Below are 18,055 nucleotides of genomic sequence, written 5' to 3'. Positions count from 1 at the left end.
CAACCACTTTATCTGTAGCTCCCCCAAAACACCCACCCCCAGTTCTGAAGAAGGTTACACCCAGAACATTGACTTCTCCCCCTCCTGCTGCTGCCTGGCTTGCTGTGTTCTCCCAGCCTCCTGCTTATCTATTTTGGATTCCAGCATCTGCAGGGTTTTTGTCTCTGGTCAGCCTCTGCTCAGCCACTCTGCATTGCTGCGAATCCCGAAGTCTGCCTTGGAGGACAGTCATCCGAGGCCGAATGTCCCTGACACTTCAGCGGTCCGGGACGTTTGACCGCGGATCTTCGGGTGACCATTCTCCAAGGCGCACTTTGGAATATGCAGCCACACAGAGTGGCTGAGCAGAGGCTGATAGCCAAGTTCAGTTCCCATGAGGATGGCCTCAACTGGGACCCTGGGTTCATGTCACACTACAGGTGACCCCACTGCACTATACACTCTCACGCACGCACACACGCACTAACACACAAACACACATACACACACACATGCTTACATACTCACACACTGACACAGACCCTCTCTCATACATACGCTGTCTCAGACACACACACACACATACACTCCCCATCTTCTCACCCACGTGCACACCCTCTCAGAGACTTATACTCCTGTCACACGCATCCACACACTTGGCCAAGAATACACACACACTCACAACCAAATGCATGCATCCACACACACACATACACACACACACTCACAATCTCTCTCTTCCTCATGTGCACATGCACACACTCTCAAACACACATGCGCGTGCGCGCGCACACACACCCACCCACCCACACGCATATAAGTGTGTAGGGTGAATTTGCATTTGCAGAATTGTATTTGCAGATACATTCTATTTTGTTCAAAACATGCACTGTCTGCAGGCAGTCAACCCATGTGACATTTTATAAATTCCTACTTTGGAAACAGAACCAGTCTGACTCAAGGTTGGAATACAGACAGACTCTAATGCACTGTCTGAGCTGAGATGTCACTTCTTTTTATAAAACCTTAAGTTATCTCAGGAATGTGAATTGAAAGAAGTTTTGGGATTTACATGTTAATGAACCGAAACCTCCAAACCCCATTCTAAAAGATGAAAGACTTTACAGCAAACTAGGTTTGTTCAATATATCATATCAGTTGTATGACACCGTGATTCTTTTGCTATAAATTCTGTGTCTTATGATCCTGCTTCACAAACACCTGATGAAGGAGCAGCGCTTCGAAAGCTAGTGCTTCCAAATAAACCTGTTGGACTATAACCTGGTGTTATGTGATTTTTAAGCATGATTTTATAAACCTCTATAAGGTCACTCCTCAACCTCCCATGCCCCAGTGAACAAAGTCCCAGCCACTCCTTAGGACTCATCCATTTCCAGAAACATCCTAGTAAATCTTTTCTGAACCTTTTCCAGCTTAATAATATTCTTCCTATAACTGGGTGATCAGAACTGGACACCGTACTCCAAAACAGCCTTCACCAATGTTCTGGGAGAAAGTGAGGACTGCGGATGCTGGAGATCAGAGCTGAAAATGTGTTGCTGGAAAAGCGCAGCAGGTCAGGCAGCATCTAAGGAGCAGGAGATTCAACATTTCGGGCATGAGCCTTTCTTCAGGAATGAGGAAAGTGCGTCCAGCAGGCTAAGATAAAAGGTAGGGAGGAGGGACTTGGGGGAGGGGCATTGGAAATGCGATAGGTGGAAGGAGGTTAAGGTGAGGGTGATAGGCCGGAGTTGTGGTGGGGGAAGAGAGGTCAGGAAGAAGATTGCAGGTCAGGAAGATGGTGCTGAGTTTGAGGGATTTGACTGGGACAAGGTGGGGGGAGAGGAAATGAGGAAACTGGAGAAATCTGAGTTCATCCCTTGTGGTTGGAGGGTTCCTAGATGGAAGATGAGGCGTTCTTCCTCCAACCGTCATGTTGCTATGGTCTGGTGATGGAGGAGTCCAAGGACCTGCATGTCCTTGGTGGAGTGGGAGGGGGAGTTGAAGTGTTGAGCCACGGGGTGGTTGGGTTGGTTGGTCCGGGTGTCCCAGAAGTGAGGGAACACCTCTGTCTCAGTCCCAACCCTCGAACTCAGCACCACTAATCCATTCCTGTATAAGTCCTGCCCTTGGTTGTTTTACCAAAATGCAATACCTCACATTTATCCAAATGACAGTTTCCAGAGTCTGACTGGGCTGGCAGGTTTCGAGCCTCATTATCTCACTTTGGGTTCTCCTTAACTCTATTTGCCAAAGCTATATTATGCCTTCTTTTAGCCCTCCTGATCTCCCTCTTAAGTATACTCCTACTGCCTTTATACTCGTTTAAGTATACTCCCTCTTAAGTATACTCCTACTGCCTTTATACTCGTTTAAGTATACTCCCTTTTAAGTATACTCCTACTGCCTTTATACTCGTTTAAGGATTCATTTGATCTCTCTTGTCTATACCTTACATATGCTTCCTTCTTTTTCTTAACCAAACCCTCAATATGTTTAGTCATCCAGCATTCCCTATACCTACCAGCCTTCCCTTTCACCCTGACAGGAACACACTGTCCCTGGACTCTCGTTATCTCATTGGGTAAAAACAAGGGCTGCAGATGCTGGAAACCGGAGTCTGGATTAGAGTGGTGCTGGAAAAGCACAGCAGGTCAGGCAGCAGAGAGGCAGTTATCTCTCCACCCTGCAGGCTCCCTGCCTCTATTCCTGATGAAGGGCTTTTGCCCGAAATGTCAATTTTCCTGCTCCTCAGATGCTGCCTGACCTGCTGTGCATTTCCAGCACCACTCTAATCCAGACTCTTGTTATCTCATTTCTGAAGGCTTCCCAAATAACTAATGATTATAATGATAGTTGTGTACCAAGTTGTATATTTGAGTAAACTCTTGCTTGGTTGACTTTAATGCAGATGCCATTGATTGCAGTAGGATAGCCAGAATACCCAATCCTTTGTAAATATTTTTTCTGGTGCATCACAATGATTGATTATCATCACAATAGCATCAGCTGTGGGTCGGTTGGGATCACACATACCTTGGAATCATAAGGTTTGAGTCCAATTCAAGATCTTAAGTAATAAAATGCACTAATTTCGTGTTTTGCTAAGGAATCTGTTGGAGGTAGTATCTTTTGGACAAAGTCATTAAATTGATACCACATCTACTTGCTTGGTTGGATGCTCAAAAAGTCCCACATCAGTACTTTGAAAGAAAAAAACAAGGGTGTTATCCAGTATATATCCCTCAGATAACATCATCAAAACAGTCTGATCATCATATTATTGGTTGAAAGTGTTTGATGAGTGAAAATTAGCGACTTCATTTCCTACATTACAATACTGACTCCACCTCAGAAAGCAATATGTTTGTGGTAAAGCATTGAGTGATCGTGAAAAGTTCATATCTTTATTTTATGGACTTTGGGCAGACATTTAGAGTCATAGACTCATAGGGATGTACAACACAGAAACAGACCCTTTGGTCCAACTCATCCATGTCAACCAGATAATCTAACCTAATCTAGTGCCATTTGCCAACATTTGGCCTAGACCCCTCTCAACCCTTCCTATTCATATACCCATCCTGATGTCTTTAAATGTTGCAATTGTACCAGCCTCCACCACTTCCTCTGGCAGCTCATTCCAGACATGCACCACCCTCTGTGTGAAAAAGTCGCCCCTTAGGTCCCTTTTATATCTTTCCCCTCTCCCCCTAAACCTATAGTCCTGGACTCCCCCACCCCAGAGAAAAGATTGTTTATTTATCCTGACCATGCTCCTCATGATTTTATGAACCTCCAATACTCCAGGGAAAACAGCCCCTGCCTGTTCAGCCTCCCCCTATAGCTCATATCTTCCAACCCTGGTAAGTCTTTTCTGAACCCTTTCAAATTTCACAACAGACAATAGATAATAGACAACAGGTGCAGGAGTAGGCCCTTCGGCCCTTTGAGCTTAATACCTTCATCTATATCATTAATGTATATTGTAAACAGCTGCGGTCCCAGCACCGAAACTTGTACCCCATTGGTCACTGCCTGCCATTCCGAAAGGGACCCATTTATCACTACTCTTTGCTTCCTGTCAGCCAGCCAATTTCCAATCCAAGTCAGTATTTTGCCCCAAGTACCATGTGTCTTAATTTTGCTCACTAATCTCCTATGTAGGACTTTATCAAAGGCTTTCTGAAAGTCCAGGTATACTACATCCACTGGCTTTCCCTTGTCCATCTTCATTGTTACATCCTCAAAAGAATTCCAGAAGATTAGTCAAGCACGATTTCCCCTTTGTAAATCCATGCTGACTCTGACCTATCCTGTTACTACTATCCAGATGTGTCTTAATTCCATCTTTTATAATTGACTCCAGCATCTTTCCCACCACTGAGGTCAGGCTATAATTTCCTGTTTTCTGTTTCCCTCCTTTCTTGAAAAGTGGGACAACATTAGCCACCCTCCAATCCACAGGAACTGATCCTGAATCTCTAGAGCATTGGAAAATGATTACCAACACGTCCACGATTTCTTGAGCCACCTCCTTCAGTACCCTGGGATGCAGACCATCAGGTTCCAGAAACTTATCAGCCTTCAGACCTAACAGTCTCTCCAACACCATTTCCTGCCTAATATAAAGTGGGACAACATTAGCCACCCTCCAATCCACAGTACCCTGGGATGCAGACCATCAGGTTCCAGAAACTTATCAGCCTTCAGACCTAACAGTCTCTCCAACACCATTTCCTGCCTAATATAAATTCCCTTCAGTTCATCCATTACCCTAGGTCCTTCAGCCACGATTACATCTAAGAGATTGCTTGTGTCTTCCCCAGTGAAGACAGATTCAAAGTACCTATTCAACTCTTCCATTTCCTTGCTTCCCTGGCAACATCCTTGTAAATCTTTTCTGAACCCTTTCAAGTTTCACAACATCTTTCCAATAGGAAGGAGACTAGAATTGCACGCAATATTCCAACAGTGGCCTAACCAATGTCCTGTACAGCTGCAACATGACCTCCCAACTCCTGTACTCAATACTCTGACCAATAAAGGAAAACATACCGAATGCCTTCTTTACTATCCTATCTACCTGGGACTCCACTTTCAAGGAGCTATGAACCTGCACTCCAAGGTCTCTTTGTTCAGCAACACTCCCTAGGACTTTACCATTAAGTATAAAAGTCCTGCTCTGATTTGCTTTTCCAAAATCCAGCACCTCACATTTATCTAAATTAAACTCCATCTGCCATTCCTCAACCCATTAGCCCATCTGATATACTCTGAGGTAACCCTCTTCACTGTCCAGTACACCTCCAATTTTGGTGCCATCTGCAAACTTACTAACTGTACCTCTTATCAGTCTCCCATGGGGAACCTTGTCGAACGCCTTACTGAAGTCCATATAGATCACACCTACGGCTCTGCCCTCATCAATCCTCTTTGTTACTTCTTCAAAAAGCTGAAATCTAGTTTGTGAGACATGATTTCCCACGGACAAAGCCATGATTTTCATCAAAGCAGTTCACCTAAATGAGGGCAGTATTGCACCATGGAAACCGTATGCTCCTGGATAAATTCAAGTCTCTCCACAATCAGATGGAAACATGGTTAGCACTGTTGCCTCACATCGCCAGAGACCCAGGTTCAATTCCCGCCTCGGGCAACTGTCTGTGTGGAGTTTGCACATTCTCCCTGTGTCTGCGTGGGTTTCCTCCGGGTGCTCCGGTTTCCTCCCACAGTCCAAAGTTGTGCATTAGATGAATTGGCCATGCTAAATTGCCCGTAGTGTTAGGTGAAGGGGTAAGTGTATGGGAATGGGTCTGGGTGGGTTGCTCTTCGGCGGGTCGGTGTGGACTTGTTGGGCCGAAGGGTCTGTTTCCACACTGTAAGTAATCTAATCTAATCCAATCATTGCCATAGATGATGGCTTTTTTGCAGGTGCATTTTTTGAGAAGCCTTTCTCCTTCAGATTCAGAGCTGGCAGTTAGCCAATTGTGCCAATCCAACTAGCAATAAGGTTACAAAGGGAGAGTATATTCAGAACCAGGGGTTAGTTTAAAAGGTATGGTTACATTTAAGAGTTATGATGGATCTGGGATTAGTATCAGATGAAGGAGTTGATTTAAGTTTAGAATTATATTTGGGATTATGATTAGGTTTAGGATTAGGGTGACATTTAGAGATTAGACATGCCATTTCTAATGACAGTAAATAATTTTAAACACTTTACCTACTAGCCTGGTAAACAGTAAACTGGTTCATCATTCTCCATATTTCACGAGCTAAAATGCTAATACCAAATGCTTACATTCTGAAAGACTATTTTCAGTAAATAAATTACAAAATGAGATAAAGTGCAGGAAAAATAAGATGAATTATTATGTCAGTTGAATTTGCATTGCAATCAGTAACCATGGAATAAAATGAGACATTATGCACTAATGCAATGAGACAGCAATCATGAGCATGGTTATCAAAAATGCTGAATAGTGTTACAAAACTGAAAAACTTTACATAATATTTGACCACAGATTAGAAAGTCCCTGCACAGTATCACATTCTGTGGCTTAAATTCAAAAATATGTTTGCGTGAATCAAAACTAAGTATGAAATCTAGATTAAATAAAACTGATGATATCAACATGTTTAAAATGCTACTGTAAATAGTTTCTTTAATGTAAATGATGGCAACATATTTCTGGTTTTGTGTGCTTTTCTCTGACTGGCTGAAAAATAACTCTAACTCTTAGAGAGATATAGTTAGTTTTAAATAATACACAACCTGATAAATCCTGACCTGTCGATATGGACCTCAGCAGTAATTGAATACATATAATATACAATACATTGAAATGAATGCGGCCATGCACAGCATCTGATATTCACAGATAATATGCAATTAAAATCCCTTTTCACATTCCTGTGTGGCTGTCAATCAAGAGAAAAGTCTATTTGACAACACTCAATGAACCATACATACTAACCACTGAACAGGAACTTAAACAGTACCAGTCTTTGTTAGAAGCAGGAGAAAATTCTATCTTGATTAGTTGTATTAGTAAGACATCTCTTTTTAAATGTTGACATGAGAGGAATTAGAAAAAGATTGAAATCTCATAATAACAGGCAGGTTTTTGTGAAGTTGTATTTGATATTCCTGGGTTTGGATAAGGAACAGAGTTTTAAATATTATTTTTTAATTGTTAGTATTTAACTCAGCAGGTCTGAATATTTTAAAGATTCAAAAAGGATGAATACTTTAACAATGTTTGTCCTGCCATACGTGATCACATTCTAAAAGCATATTTTTGACTGTTACAAATCAGTATTGCACAATCTACTCAATATTGTCAGTCATTTAGTTATCCTTTACCTCTTCATTATGTCAATGAGATTTTGATTTCTGTTTCTTGATCAAGATGCAATAATAAAGAATCAAAAATTTTACTGCATTCAACTCAATTCCATTGTGTGATTTTGTAATGTTATGCCTGAGGTCGGACTGTGCTATTTCCTTTGTAGTCCCCTCCTCCACTGATTATAACAACCTCCCGATCTAACTCGAGTGGTGTTATCATCAATTATACAGGCTTCTGACTGTAACTCGCAGAATATGAGAAACAATTCCACTAGGTTCCTTTTGTCAACAAACAATAAGTAATTTAGCTCAAATAAAAATGAAATTAACATGCAGGATTATTGATAAAATAGTTTTAGATAGTTCAAAGATACATTTGAGTTATTTTATAACCCCCCAAGCCTCACTTGAGGCAAATATAGTAACTGAGAAATGACGGTTGTACAGAATACATAGAGACATAGAATCACACAGCACGGAAACAGACCCTTCAGTCCAACTTGTCTATGCCAACCAGATTTCCCAAACTAAATTTCCCATTTGCCTGCACTTGGTCCATATCCCTCTGAGATCCCATAGATTTCATAGTAATCTCCCTAAATCTCATTCAAACTGCATAAGGCTTATGTTTGTTCATTTATGATGACCTGGCCTTGAAAGTGCCTCAAATACCACTCAATAACTGCTCATAAGACCATAAGACATAGGAGCAGGAATTAGACCATTCAGCTCATTGAGCGTGCTCTGCCATTCAATCAGGGCTAAGTTTCACAACCTCATTCTCCCGCTTTCTCCCCTTAACCCTTGAGACTCAATAACTCACCACCCGACGCCTGGAGGAAGAACGCCTCATCTTTCGCCTCAGAACACTTCAACCCCAGGGCATCAATGTGGACTTCACCAGTTTCCTCATTTTCCCCTCCCCCCACCTCACCCCAATTCCAAACTTCCAGCTCAGCACTGTCCCCATGACTTGTCCTACCTGCCTATCTTCTTTTCACATCGATTTTCCTGCTCCTCGGAGGATGCTGCCTGAACTGCTGTGCTCTTCCAGCACCACTAATCCAGAATCTAGTTTCCAGCATCTGCAGTCATTGTTTTTACCTATCTATCTCAGTCTTAATTACACTCAATGACCAGGCCTCCACAACCTTCTGTGGCAATAAATTCCATAAATTCCCCACTCTCTGGCTGAAGAAGTAGCTCTTTATCTCCATTCTAAAAGGTCTTCCCTTTACTCTAAGGCTGTGCCCTCAGGTCCTAGTCTCTCCCACCAATGGAAACATCTTCCCAACATTTATACTGTCCAGGCCATTCAGTATTCTGTATGTTACATTTAGATCCCCCCTCATCCTTCTAAACTCCATCATGTTCTAGTGGTCCATTTTTTTGTGGTACTGTGCTCCATTGGATTCTTGGAAACTACAACTCAGTCCTTCCTTACAGGTAGAGAGCCAGGTTCTCACACATTCACTGAGGTGATGCTGCCTCTGGCTTTGTTTCCTTGGCGATCACCTAGCTCAGCTGCACTAAGCAAATACTGCTTGTGGTTTCTATAACAGCCTCACCCCCAATAAACATCCCCCTACCTACACCACCCCCACACACAGACAGATACATCTCTCTCTCCCTCTGTCTCTCTCTCCACACACCCCCACACATAGTGAGCCCTCACACTTTGGACTTCCCTACACTCTCTTCATAAACTTGCAAGGGTTCAGAAAAGACTTACAAGGATGTTACCAGGGTTGGAGCTACAGGGAGAGGCTGAATAAGCTGGGGCTGTTTTCACTGGAGCATCGGAGGCTGAGGGGTGACCTAATAGAGATTTATAAAATCATGGCGGGCATGGATAGGGTAAATAGACAAGGTCTTTTTCCTGGGATGGGAGAGTCCAGAACTAGAGGGCATAGGTTTAGGGTGAGAGGGGAAAAGATTTAAAAGGGACATAAGGGGCAACTTTTTCACACAGAGGGTGGTATGTGTATGGAATGAGCTGCCAGAGGATGTGGTGGAGGCTGGTACAATTGCAACATTTAAGAGGCATCTGGATGGGTATATGAATAGGAAGGGTTTGGAGGGATATGAGCTGGGTGCTGGCAGGTGGGATTAGACTGGGTTGGGATATCTGGTCAGCATGGACAGGTTGGACCGAAGGGTCTGTTTCCATGCTGTACATCTCTCTGACTCTATGACTCTATGACTTTCACTGTATAGATCTATTGAAATGCTCGAGGAGTTCCCACAGCCCCACTTATGCTGAACCTTAATTTAGTTCTATTGCTTTTAGCATTACTGCAGCTCTGCCCAACAGAGTCTGCTTCTCTCTTCCTCCTTCACACACTGTCTTCATGGCCTCTGCCTGTCTCCTCGACAATGACCCACCCTCCTCCCATCCCATGCTGCCCTGAGTGACCTAAGGAAGTGCTTGCCACAGAAAGTACCTAACATTTTGGAACAGTCAAGTTTAATGACTCTTAGAGCTCTCTGTTCCTTAAATGTTACCATTTTCACAGAATTCTGGTTTACACCACAAAATAAAGGAATTAATCACAATACTTTTACAGATTCATAAGCATAAAAATGGATGAAATATCCCAAACTGGAGCCATGTGTTTGCGTGGTTGAAATAGTCCAATCCTCTGTCACTATAGAATGCTTTTGGAGACGTTTGAAAACCAGTTGGAGGTTGAACTATGAGGATGACAGCTGATGTACAACAGTTACCTGCTATTGCTTCCTTTGTTCCAATCCTCATTCTGAATGAAATAACAGTTGTTCACAATGCTCAAACCATTTTGGGAATTTCTGAACTGTATATAACTACAAGTGCTGCTTAAATTGTTTCAAAGAGTGTATGTGCGAGAATCAAGAGACAGCAGTTCCCTCTGCTGTTAACTTTCTCTTTTGGAAAAAGTGAGGTTGTACAACAGGAGAGATACATTCATTTCAACATTTAATTAACACAAGTCAGTATGTTGCTAACATGTAATACCACTTAAAGATAACTAACTTCATGTGTGGCACCCGTGTGTAAGGCTCCGGTTTATTGCTTGTTCCATTCCATTGGCGAAACATATTAGCATGTTATTAACTATCAGCATGTTATTAACTATCAACATGTTATTAACTATCAGCATGTTATTAAAACTATCAGCATGTTATTAACTATCAACATGTTATTAACTATCAGCATGTTATTAACTATCAGCATGTTATTAACTATCAACATGTTATTAACTAAAAAAAACTTATAAGTATCAGAAACAAAACTTAGAAGTAGGAGCATATAGGATGTGGAAAGCGAAGAATTAGAGTTGTCCAATTCAGTCACTAACAGAACAACTGTAACAATATATCTATTATACCATGGAATAGCCCCTAGGATATTAAGTTGATGTCCTACTGAAAAATCTTCAAGTAAGCAATCATGACATTTCTGCAATAAGCCGTAACAGAATATATCATCAAGCTCACAAAGTTGGTTCAGTATTCTCATACAGCAGTCTAAATCACAGAATTGTCATAGTGCAGACAGAGACTATTGGACTTATGGAGTCTGCAATGACCCTCTGAAGAGCATCCCACCCAACCCTATCCCCATACCACCATATTTCCCATGGCTAACCCACCTAGCCTGCACATCCCTGGACACCATGGATCATTTAATATGGCCAATCCACCTGACTTTCACATCTATATACCATGGAAGAAAACTACAGCAGCCAGAGTAAACCCATACAGACACAGTGAGAATGTGCAAACTCCACTCAGACAGTCACCCGAGGTTAGAATTGAACCTAGGTCCCTGGTGCTGTGAGGCAGCAATGTTAACCACTGAGCCACTGGGCCACCTTTTGCAATTACTTAATAATTTACCGTGGCTTAACAGTAAGAAATATTTATTTAGATTTTTCCATTCTGGTCCTTTGTAATGCTCTTTGTCCAGTTTGGTCAATCCACAAGAAGGTTATTTATTTACACTGTTTTAGATTTTAATGTTTATGCCCTCTCCCAGCAGTTGAATATTTTTCCAGTGAGATTAGAAGCTCTTTGCATTTCCCACATTGCAACAAGTATTCTGCTCTCCTACTGGTATTGATCTGACCTGAGGAGTGTTTTTACATACAAACTGAAAATTTCAACACTACCTATGACTGGAACTGAAAGCAGCAACCACAGCTGTGTGCCAGGTTTTCTGACAGAGCATTAGATGACTTCTCTCAATTCCAAAAATTAAGAATGTAGTTAATGACACCATTATTCAAGTGATATTCATTGTTCAGCTATAATTTGGAGGAGCCAGTGTTGGACTGGGGTGGACAAAGTTAAAAATCACACAACACCATGTTATAGTCCAATAGGTTTTTTTTGGAAGCACACTAGCTTTGGAGCTCTGCTCCTTCATCAGATGATGCAGTGCTCTGAAAGCTAGGGCTTCCAAATAGACCTGTTGGACTATAACCTGGTGTTGTGTGATTTGTAACTTTGTTCAGTTAGTATTTCTTCACAGAAATTATGACCTTAAATTCTGTTTAAAGTCTGTGCAAATTCGCCTATGTGATATTTGCCTATGATACAATGACTATACTTGAAAAGTAATTCACAGGTTAGGAAACACTTTGAAACATGCTGAAGAGGTGAGAGACATTACATAAAAAGACGCTCTTTCTTACTTTAATTTCAATTCAGTCTGTGATAATTATCCAACTACTTTATTAAACAGGTCAGAAAGTATACAACCATGGCCATCAACCCAAATTAAGTACAATTAACATGATCTTCAAAAATCTGGCTCATGTTTCTAAATGAGGTGAGCACAGATGCATCTTTCCTGTAGCAACAATAAACACTAATGAGTGTCACATATGGAGCATGGCATAGTTGATCAAACTACTGTTTCCACTACAACATAGATGAGAAAACAGGAACTCTAGCAGTGGACAACTCTGTTTTCTTGGCAAAAGTCCCACAGGGTGCATTGTTTTGTTTGAAAACACATACTGAGAAATAAATTTTAATGTACTATACCTGGCTAACTTAACATCAATCTTTATAACTATCATTAAAAATTGAACCAGAAGCATTTACAACTGATGGATTCCTGAAATGTCTGTTTTTATATTAAACAGGCACTTAAATACATAACAACAATTTGAAATTCAGTGATACCATATGGTTAATTTTTTTCTGTTGTTAGTTTTTTTTCTAGATTGTTCCTAGTTTGCATTCTGCATTAGTAATTCTTTCTTTTGTCAAGTTCTTTTGTGTGGAGAAAATTGGCAGCAGTCCAGATTCAAAGTAGATCTATTCATTTGCTGACCATATAACCAATACCATTCTCGCTCACATCAGCTGAGACAATAAAAGACTTGCTTCATCACTGACGAATTGTGTATATATTTTTCTGTGTCTGTGTTAAAAAGGTAATACCATGTCTGAAACTAACAATATAATTTCTCATTTCTCATTCACGAGCAAGCAGCTGCTGAAATACCCATCACAATAAAAACTTCATTAACTGCCAAAGCAATCATTACAGCAAAACTGTCGCCATCATCTAAACTGTGAATTGAAAAGGTGCAAGATTCGAAAGCTGAAAATGTGTCACTTGTGCATTGATATATAATGTGAAAATAATGCAAAATAAATGTGGAAAGTGCAAATAGAGATAGGCTTGATAAGGATTTTGTAACGATTAAACTCAAAGTATTGAATTTCAAAAGGTTTACTGCCATTCCTATAATAGAACAGTACAATTGTAATCTTCAAATAGATTCTTGCAGCGGGAAAGAAAATCAGACTAAAGTAAGCATTACTTCTGCTTAAAGCTCCAATCAAAAATAGTTTTCTGGTCAGCAGAATATTTTACCAGAAGACATCCCATGTATAATAATTTGAAACAGAGCTATATCTAAATATTTAATGTCCAGCTCTAGTCCAGCCTTTGCCAAAGGGTCACACGTGGTTGTCTTTAATGGTTTTCATGTAACTTTGTTACTAATTGCTTAAAATTTTGGTTAAACCAATGAAACTGAGTGAAATGCCAGGTAGGTGCTTAAAACAATGACATGTTTGAAAACAACTATAGGATCTAAGCCACATCATTGAGAATGGGCTAATATTTTTTAGAATCTTACTATGAAAATTTAAATGTACAAATTTAAATGCTCAAACAATATTCCTGGAATAAAACTATATTTTGTAAACATCCAGTTAAATACAAGAATAAAAAATACTTGATTAAATGTGCTTAATTAATGTTAAGTACTACTGCTGTTACATGCTGTTAATTTTAGAGATGTAAGGGCTCAGATTACTACAATTTGAACATACAGTAAGTTTGCAGCCCTCTTTGTTTTGCAGCCTGTATCGATTACCACCAGAAAACTTGCTCCCCATGGCATCTGTTTACTTGTGCCTGTCCGATGTGATGCCAGAAATACTTTAGTTTCTGGGGTGGTAATATGTTATTTAAAACTAGATTAGTTTGTTAAGTGTTCTGAGGGTCACTTCAGGTTTGACCTTTTCTGTGTGTATCAGTCAGACAATGATGTATCATTAACGCATAGCAGCTGTATCCCAATTGATACCATGAACATAACAGCTTTTTATAGTTATCAAGGGAGCATAGAAAGGGTTCTTTTATGAATCACTAAATGTGATTATTACATTATATGACCTGTACTTTTCAAAAGAGCCCATTTGTTCAAACCTTACTGTTTTGTGAAAAGTCAATACATGCAGTTACTAAATTACTCCTGTAACATTTTTAAAAAGTTATTTGCTCTTTTTTGCAACAAGTTAAAGGACTGATAATAAATGGCTTCTTAAATGGTAAAGAGCAACCCTGAGCAATTCACTGTAGCTACTAATGATATATGGCTGACTGGAGAAAACTGCAGCCAGCTCCATTTACTCCAAAAGGTCAATTCCTACTCAGAGCGCTGAAATGCTCACAAAGAAAATGATAGTTTCACTAAAACCAATCAAATAAATCACCAGCATCATATGAAAATGAATAAAAGGACATAACAATAATTAGAAAACCGATTCACGTTCACTGTAAATATATTGAACTGGCAAGTTAACAATTATTTGCTTATAACAGGCAAAGTGATACATTTATACATAACAGGAAAACATTTCTGGTTTTTATGAATTACTATCAAGCCCACAGTTCTTGAAAATGAACTTTGAGGTTAGAGTGATACATGACGGAAACAGACCCTTCGGCCCATCCAATCCATGCCGACCATTTTTCCAAACTAAACTAGTCCCACTTGCCTGCGTTTGGCCTATATCCCTCTGAACTTTTCCTGTTCATGAACTTATCCGAATGTATTTTAATCATTGTAAGTGCACCAATTATCGCTGTCCTGTGTTCTCAGCAATAATTTGTCAAGCAATTTATTAATTTCATTTTGTTTCCATTCATTCAAGTGACGGCTCAAACATTATTGTAAATAATTACACCGAGAACAAAGGATACTCGAGAGTTAATTTTAAAGCTGTAATCCAAACTTGGGTTCAACTGGCACCATAAACTAAGAAATATTTTATAAATACTTCAAACACTGAGGCAAGATTAGCCTCAAAGTTACGTATACCTGTTACTTTCACAATAGATTAGAATTTGCACATTTCTTAATAGTTTAAGGTCTTTTCATGTTCCATATTAATTGCAAAACATTTTATTAATTCATTGTATTTATATGTGTTCAATGAGAAGAAACAGAAACAAGCTTAAAGGTGAGTGTGTATTAATCTAAAAAACACAGGGGAAATGTGTGTTACATATGTAGATGTTACTTTAAAAATGCAGTCTCCACTAAAAAAGGAGGCATTTCTTGTTTTATCTGCACTTCATTCTCTTGTTTTAGCGCGTTATTGGACACCAAACCTGATAGTGCACCTGTCCATGATGCACACGCTACTCACAACAGGGTAATGATGCTTTGTTATGTCAGAATGAAATAGTAACTTTTTTGTTTCCTAGTTTTCAGAGTCTGAGCCTACTATGTATATCAGCTCCTGAACTGTAATCAGTTACAGCTAAACTTAAACAAATTCATCATTTTTAAAAGATAATAGTCATTGTATCATGAAAACATTAATTTACAAGAATTGCACAAAGGATGCTTTTAAAAGGAAAGTGATAGGATTGGATTTAATGTTGCACTGGGTTAATTATATCTGTACTTAAATATATCCATCATTGCCTTGTGATTTAAAATTAATTAAATAATAGGGTTAGATTCTATACACTGATGCCGTACTAACACAAAATTAACCATGAATATTTAAGTTAAATATCTGCTGCATTTATATATTCCAGCTTCAGGAATATTGATTTGTTGATGTTATTTTTGCTGCTGCTTTATGATAGACACGAATCAGACGTACACTTTGCTGAAGATTTCTGTTCATGTCTCATACTCAGCTACTGAAAGGTCCTCTGTGTTTGTCCCGTAGTCTGACCCAAATACAACAGCATTCCGCCCATTTTGGTCTGTTTATATAGCAGATACCTCACACATTTGCTGTAACCAGCCTTGTTTGAATTGCTTTGCTACTCAACACTGGTGTACACGGGGCACTTTCCAAACAGTAGGTTTCAGTCAACTTCAAACTCATTCCAACTAAGATAACCACCCAATACCAGCAGATACTTTGTTAACGTGAGTAAACGGACACAATAGTAACAGACTAATTTTATGTAAACCCCGTCCTTTATGCTTGAATATTAAATACATAAAAAGTCAGCCAGCATGTAAAGGAGATTTTGAAAGTTAATTGACTAGTTGGTTAGTAGCCACGGGAAGATGAGATTAGGGTTTGAAATGTGTAGCCTGCTGACATTATATTTGTAACAACGAGACGTGATGCACAACACAAGCCGCTTCTGACAAAGCTGCACTCTTGTTCAGAGATTGGAAAATGTTCGATAACAACTGTTAGTGATAGCGCGGGATCACAACCTCACAATTTCTGACAATGAAAGCAAATCAGTCGCAACTAGTTGATGCAGTTTTACTCCCAAACCACTCAGTACTGGAAACATCCTGAGATTATAAAAGGAGAGGGGGAAAGCCAGGGTTACAGGACATGGATGTGCCCCTAACATCCCGGCTGCCTCACTGAGCAGCAGCTCATAGTGAGTGGCCAAGAGCAGGTACCCAGTGCACTCAGTGCGCCCACAACTCCAGCAACATTCAACCAGACACCAAACTAACAACATGCTTGAAAGAGAACGGAAGTTCAATCACCTTATTGCTATAGTATGGATCTAAGCAGGGTGAAGGTCCCAGGCAGGGAGAATCTGTGGAGATGGTGGCTGGAGCAGTCTGCAGATAAAACGTCACATCCATCTCAGTGAATTTTGCAGTGAACACATTCAGCAGCTTCCCCTGTGTTTCTCTGGGCTGTTGGTGACAGCAGAAAGAAAGAGAGAAGAGACAGGAGGGGGCACACCTTCCCTGTCTCACATCCGTTTGTGGTCTACAGTAACTCTCCAAAAACAGAGTGCAGCAGCTTGGAGTCTCCGACTCCCAACAGAAACCCCTCTGCAGTCCCGCAACACTTGGACAAAACCAAATGAAACCTGAGGTCAGGAGGAGGGCGCCTGTCCCCGAGGTGAAGGGGATTTCCTGAGTTAGCCCCCTCCCTCCGTCCCCTTTACAAAGAGGAGAATGTGCAGTTTGCTTTCGGCAGGAGGGAAGCTTCACTCTGAGCCAGCGAGTCGACACAAAGAGAGAGGCTCCAGCCGCAGCAGCAAGCGGAGGCAGCCAGGGGGCACTCTCACCGAGCCCCACTCAGGCAGCTTCCCATCCAATTACACTCAGCTCCACTCACACAAAGCCATACATTATCCTGCCTAACAAATGGTTTGTTTTGATGTTCAGAAAATGAACCATTAGACAACATGCCAGTACAATCATTCTGGGCATTATTAACATATCTCAACGTCTCTCCCCTCCCAGCTAATTCATTATCTTCAGCCACCAATGTCCTACCCTCTCCACCCACAGCCTGTGAACAGTTTGGCAAAAGTGAATTAGTTGCAACCCCTCCATACCTCATTTAGTTATTCATTCACAAAGCTACTATTGAACAGCGCGCAAAGAAGTTAAACTCTCTGCTTTCAGATTAATAATCAACTTGAAACACTGCCTTCCTCCACTGATGCTGCCAATACACTCTCTCCTGGTTATTTTTTGAAAGTAAGGGCCGACAGAGGTTGAGGAAGCCACTAGTCAGTCTCAACAAGAAGCTCTTATTTTAGATAAGTAGTAGTTTATTGCCCGATAACAATCAGGTGTAAGTTACAGAGTCAGATAGAGTTCATTGCTCTGACGATAGAGATGCCTGTAGATATAGGTCATTGTCCTACGAGATCCTAAGATGCTCTGACATCAGTCCAACATCAGTGATGGAGCCTACTGTAGTCTCCAGTATTAACCATTTTAGAAATATTAACTCAAACTATTTCACCCACTAGGCTTTCCCCTTGGTTAACATTTATACAATCATGCTTCAAATTATATTTGTCATTACCCCATCTCCATCCCATCCCCATCTCCACCCCATCCCCATCTCCACCCCATCCCCATCTCCACCCCATCCCCATCTCCACACCATTCCCATCTCCACACCATTCCCATCTCCACACCATTCCCAAGTCTCTGAATTCACAAACTGACCTGGAACTTTCACGTTATG

At 40.6% G+C, this 18,055-nt stretch overlaps 1 protein-coding gene across 1 annotated transcript in view; it reads right to left on the bottom strand.

The window, feature by feature from the left end:
- The window catches only part of tox (thymocyte selection-associated high mobility group box), a 250,318-nt gene extending 233,236 nt beyond the window's left edge, over window positions 1-17,082 (bottom strand). The window contains exon 1 of the mRNA XM_043689379.1: window positions 16,603-17,082. Within this exon, the coding sequence (XP_043545314.1) occupies window positions 16,603-16,704 (102 nt within the window). The 5' untranslated portion in view covers window positions 16,705-17,082. The remainder of the gene's footprint in view (window positions 1-16,602) is intronic.
- Window positions 17,083-18,055: the final 973 nt, after the last annotated feature.

The sequence above is a fragment of the Chiloscyllium plagiosum genome, chromosome 4, assembly GCF_004010195.1.
Source record: "Chiloscyllium plagiosum isolate BGI_BamShark_2017 chromosome 4, ASM401019v2, whole genome shotgun sequence".
NCBI lineage: Eukaryota > Metazoa > Chordata > Chondrichthyes > Orectolobiformes > Hemiscylliidae > Chiloscyllium > Chiloscyllium plagiosum.
The sequence above is the reverse complement of the archived record's forward strand: the minus strand, read 5'-3'. Positions and strand labels throughout refer to the sequence as shown.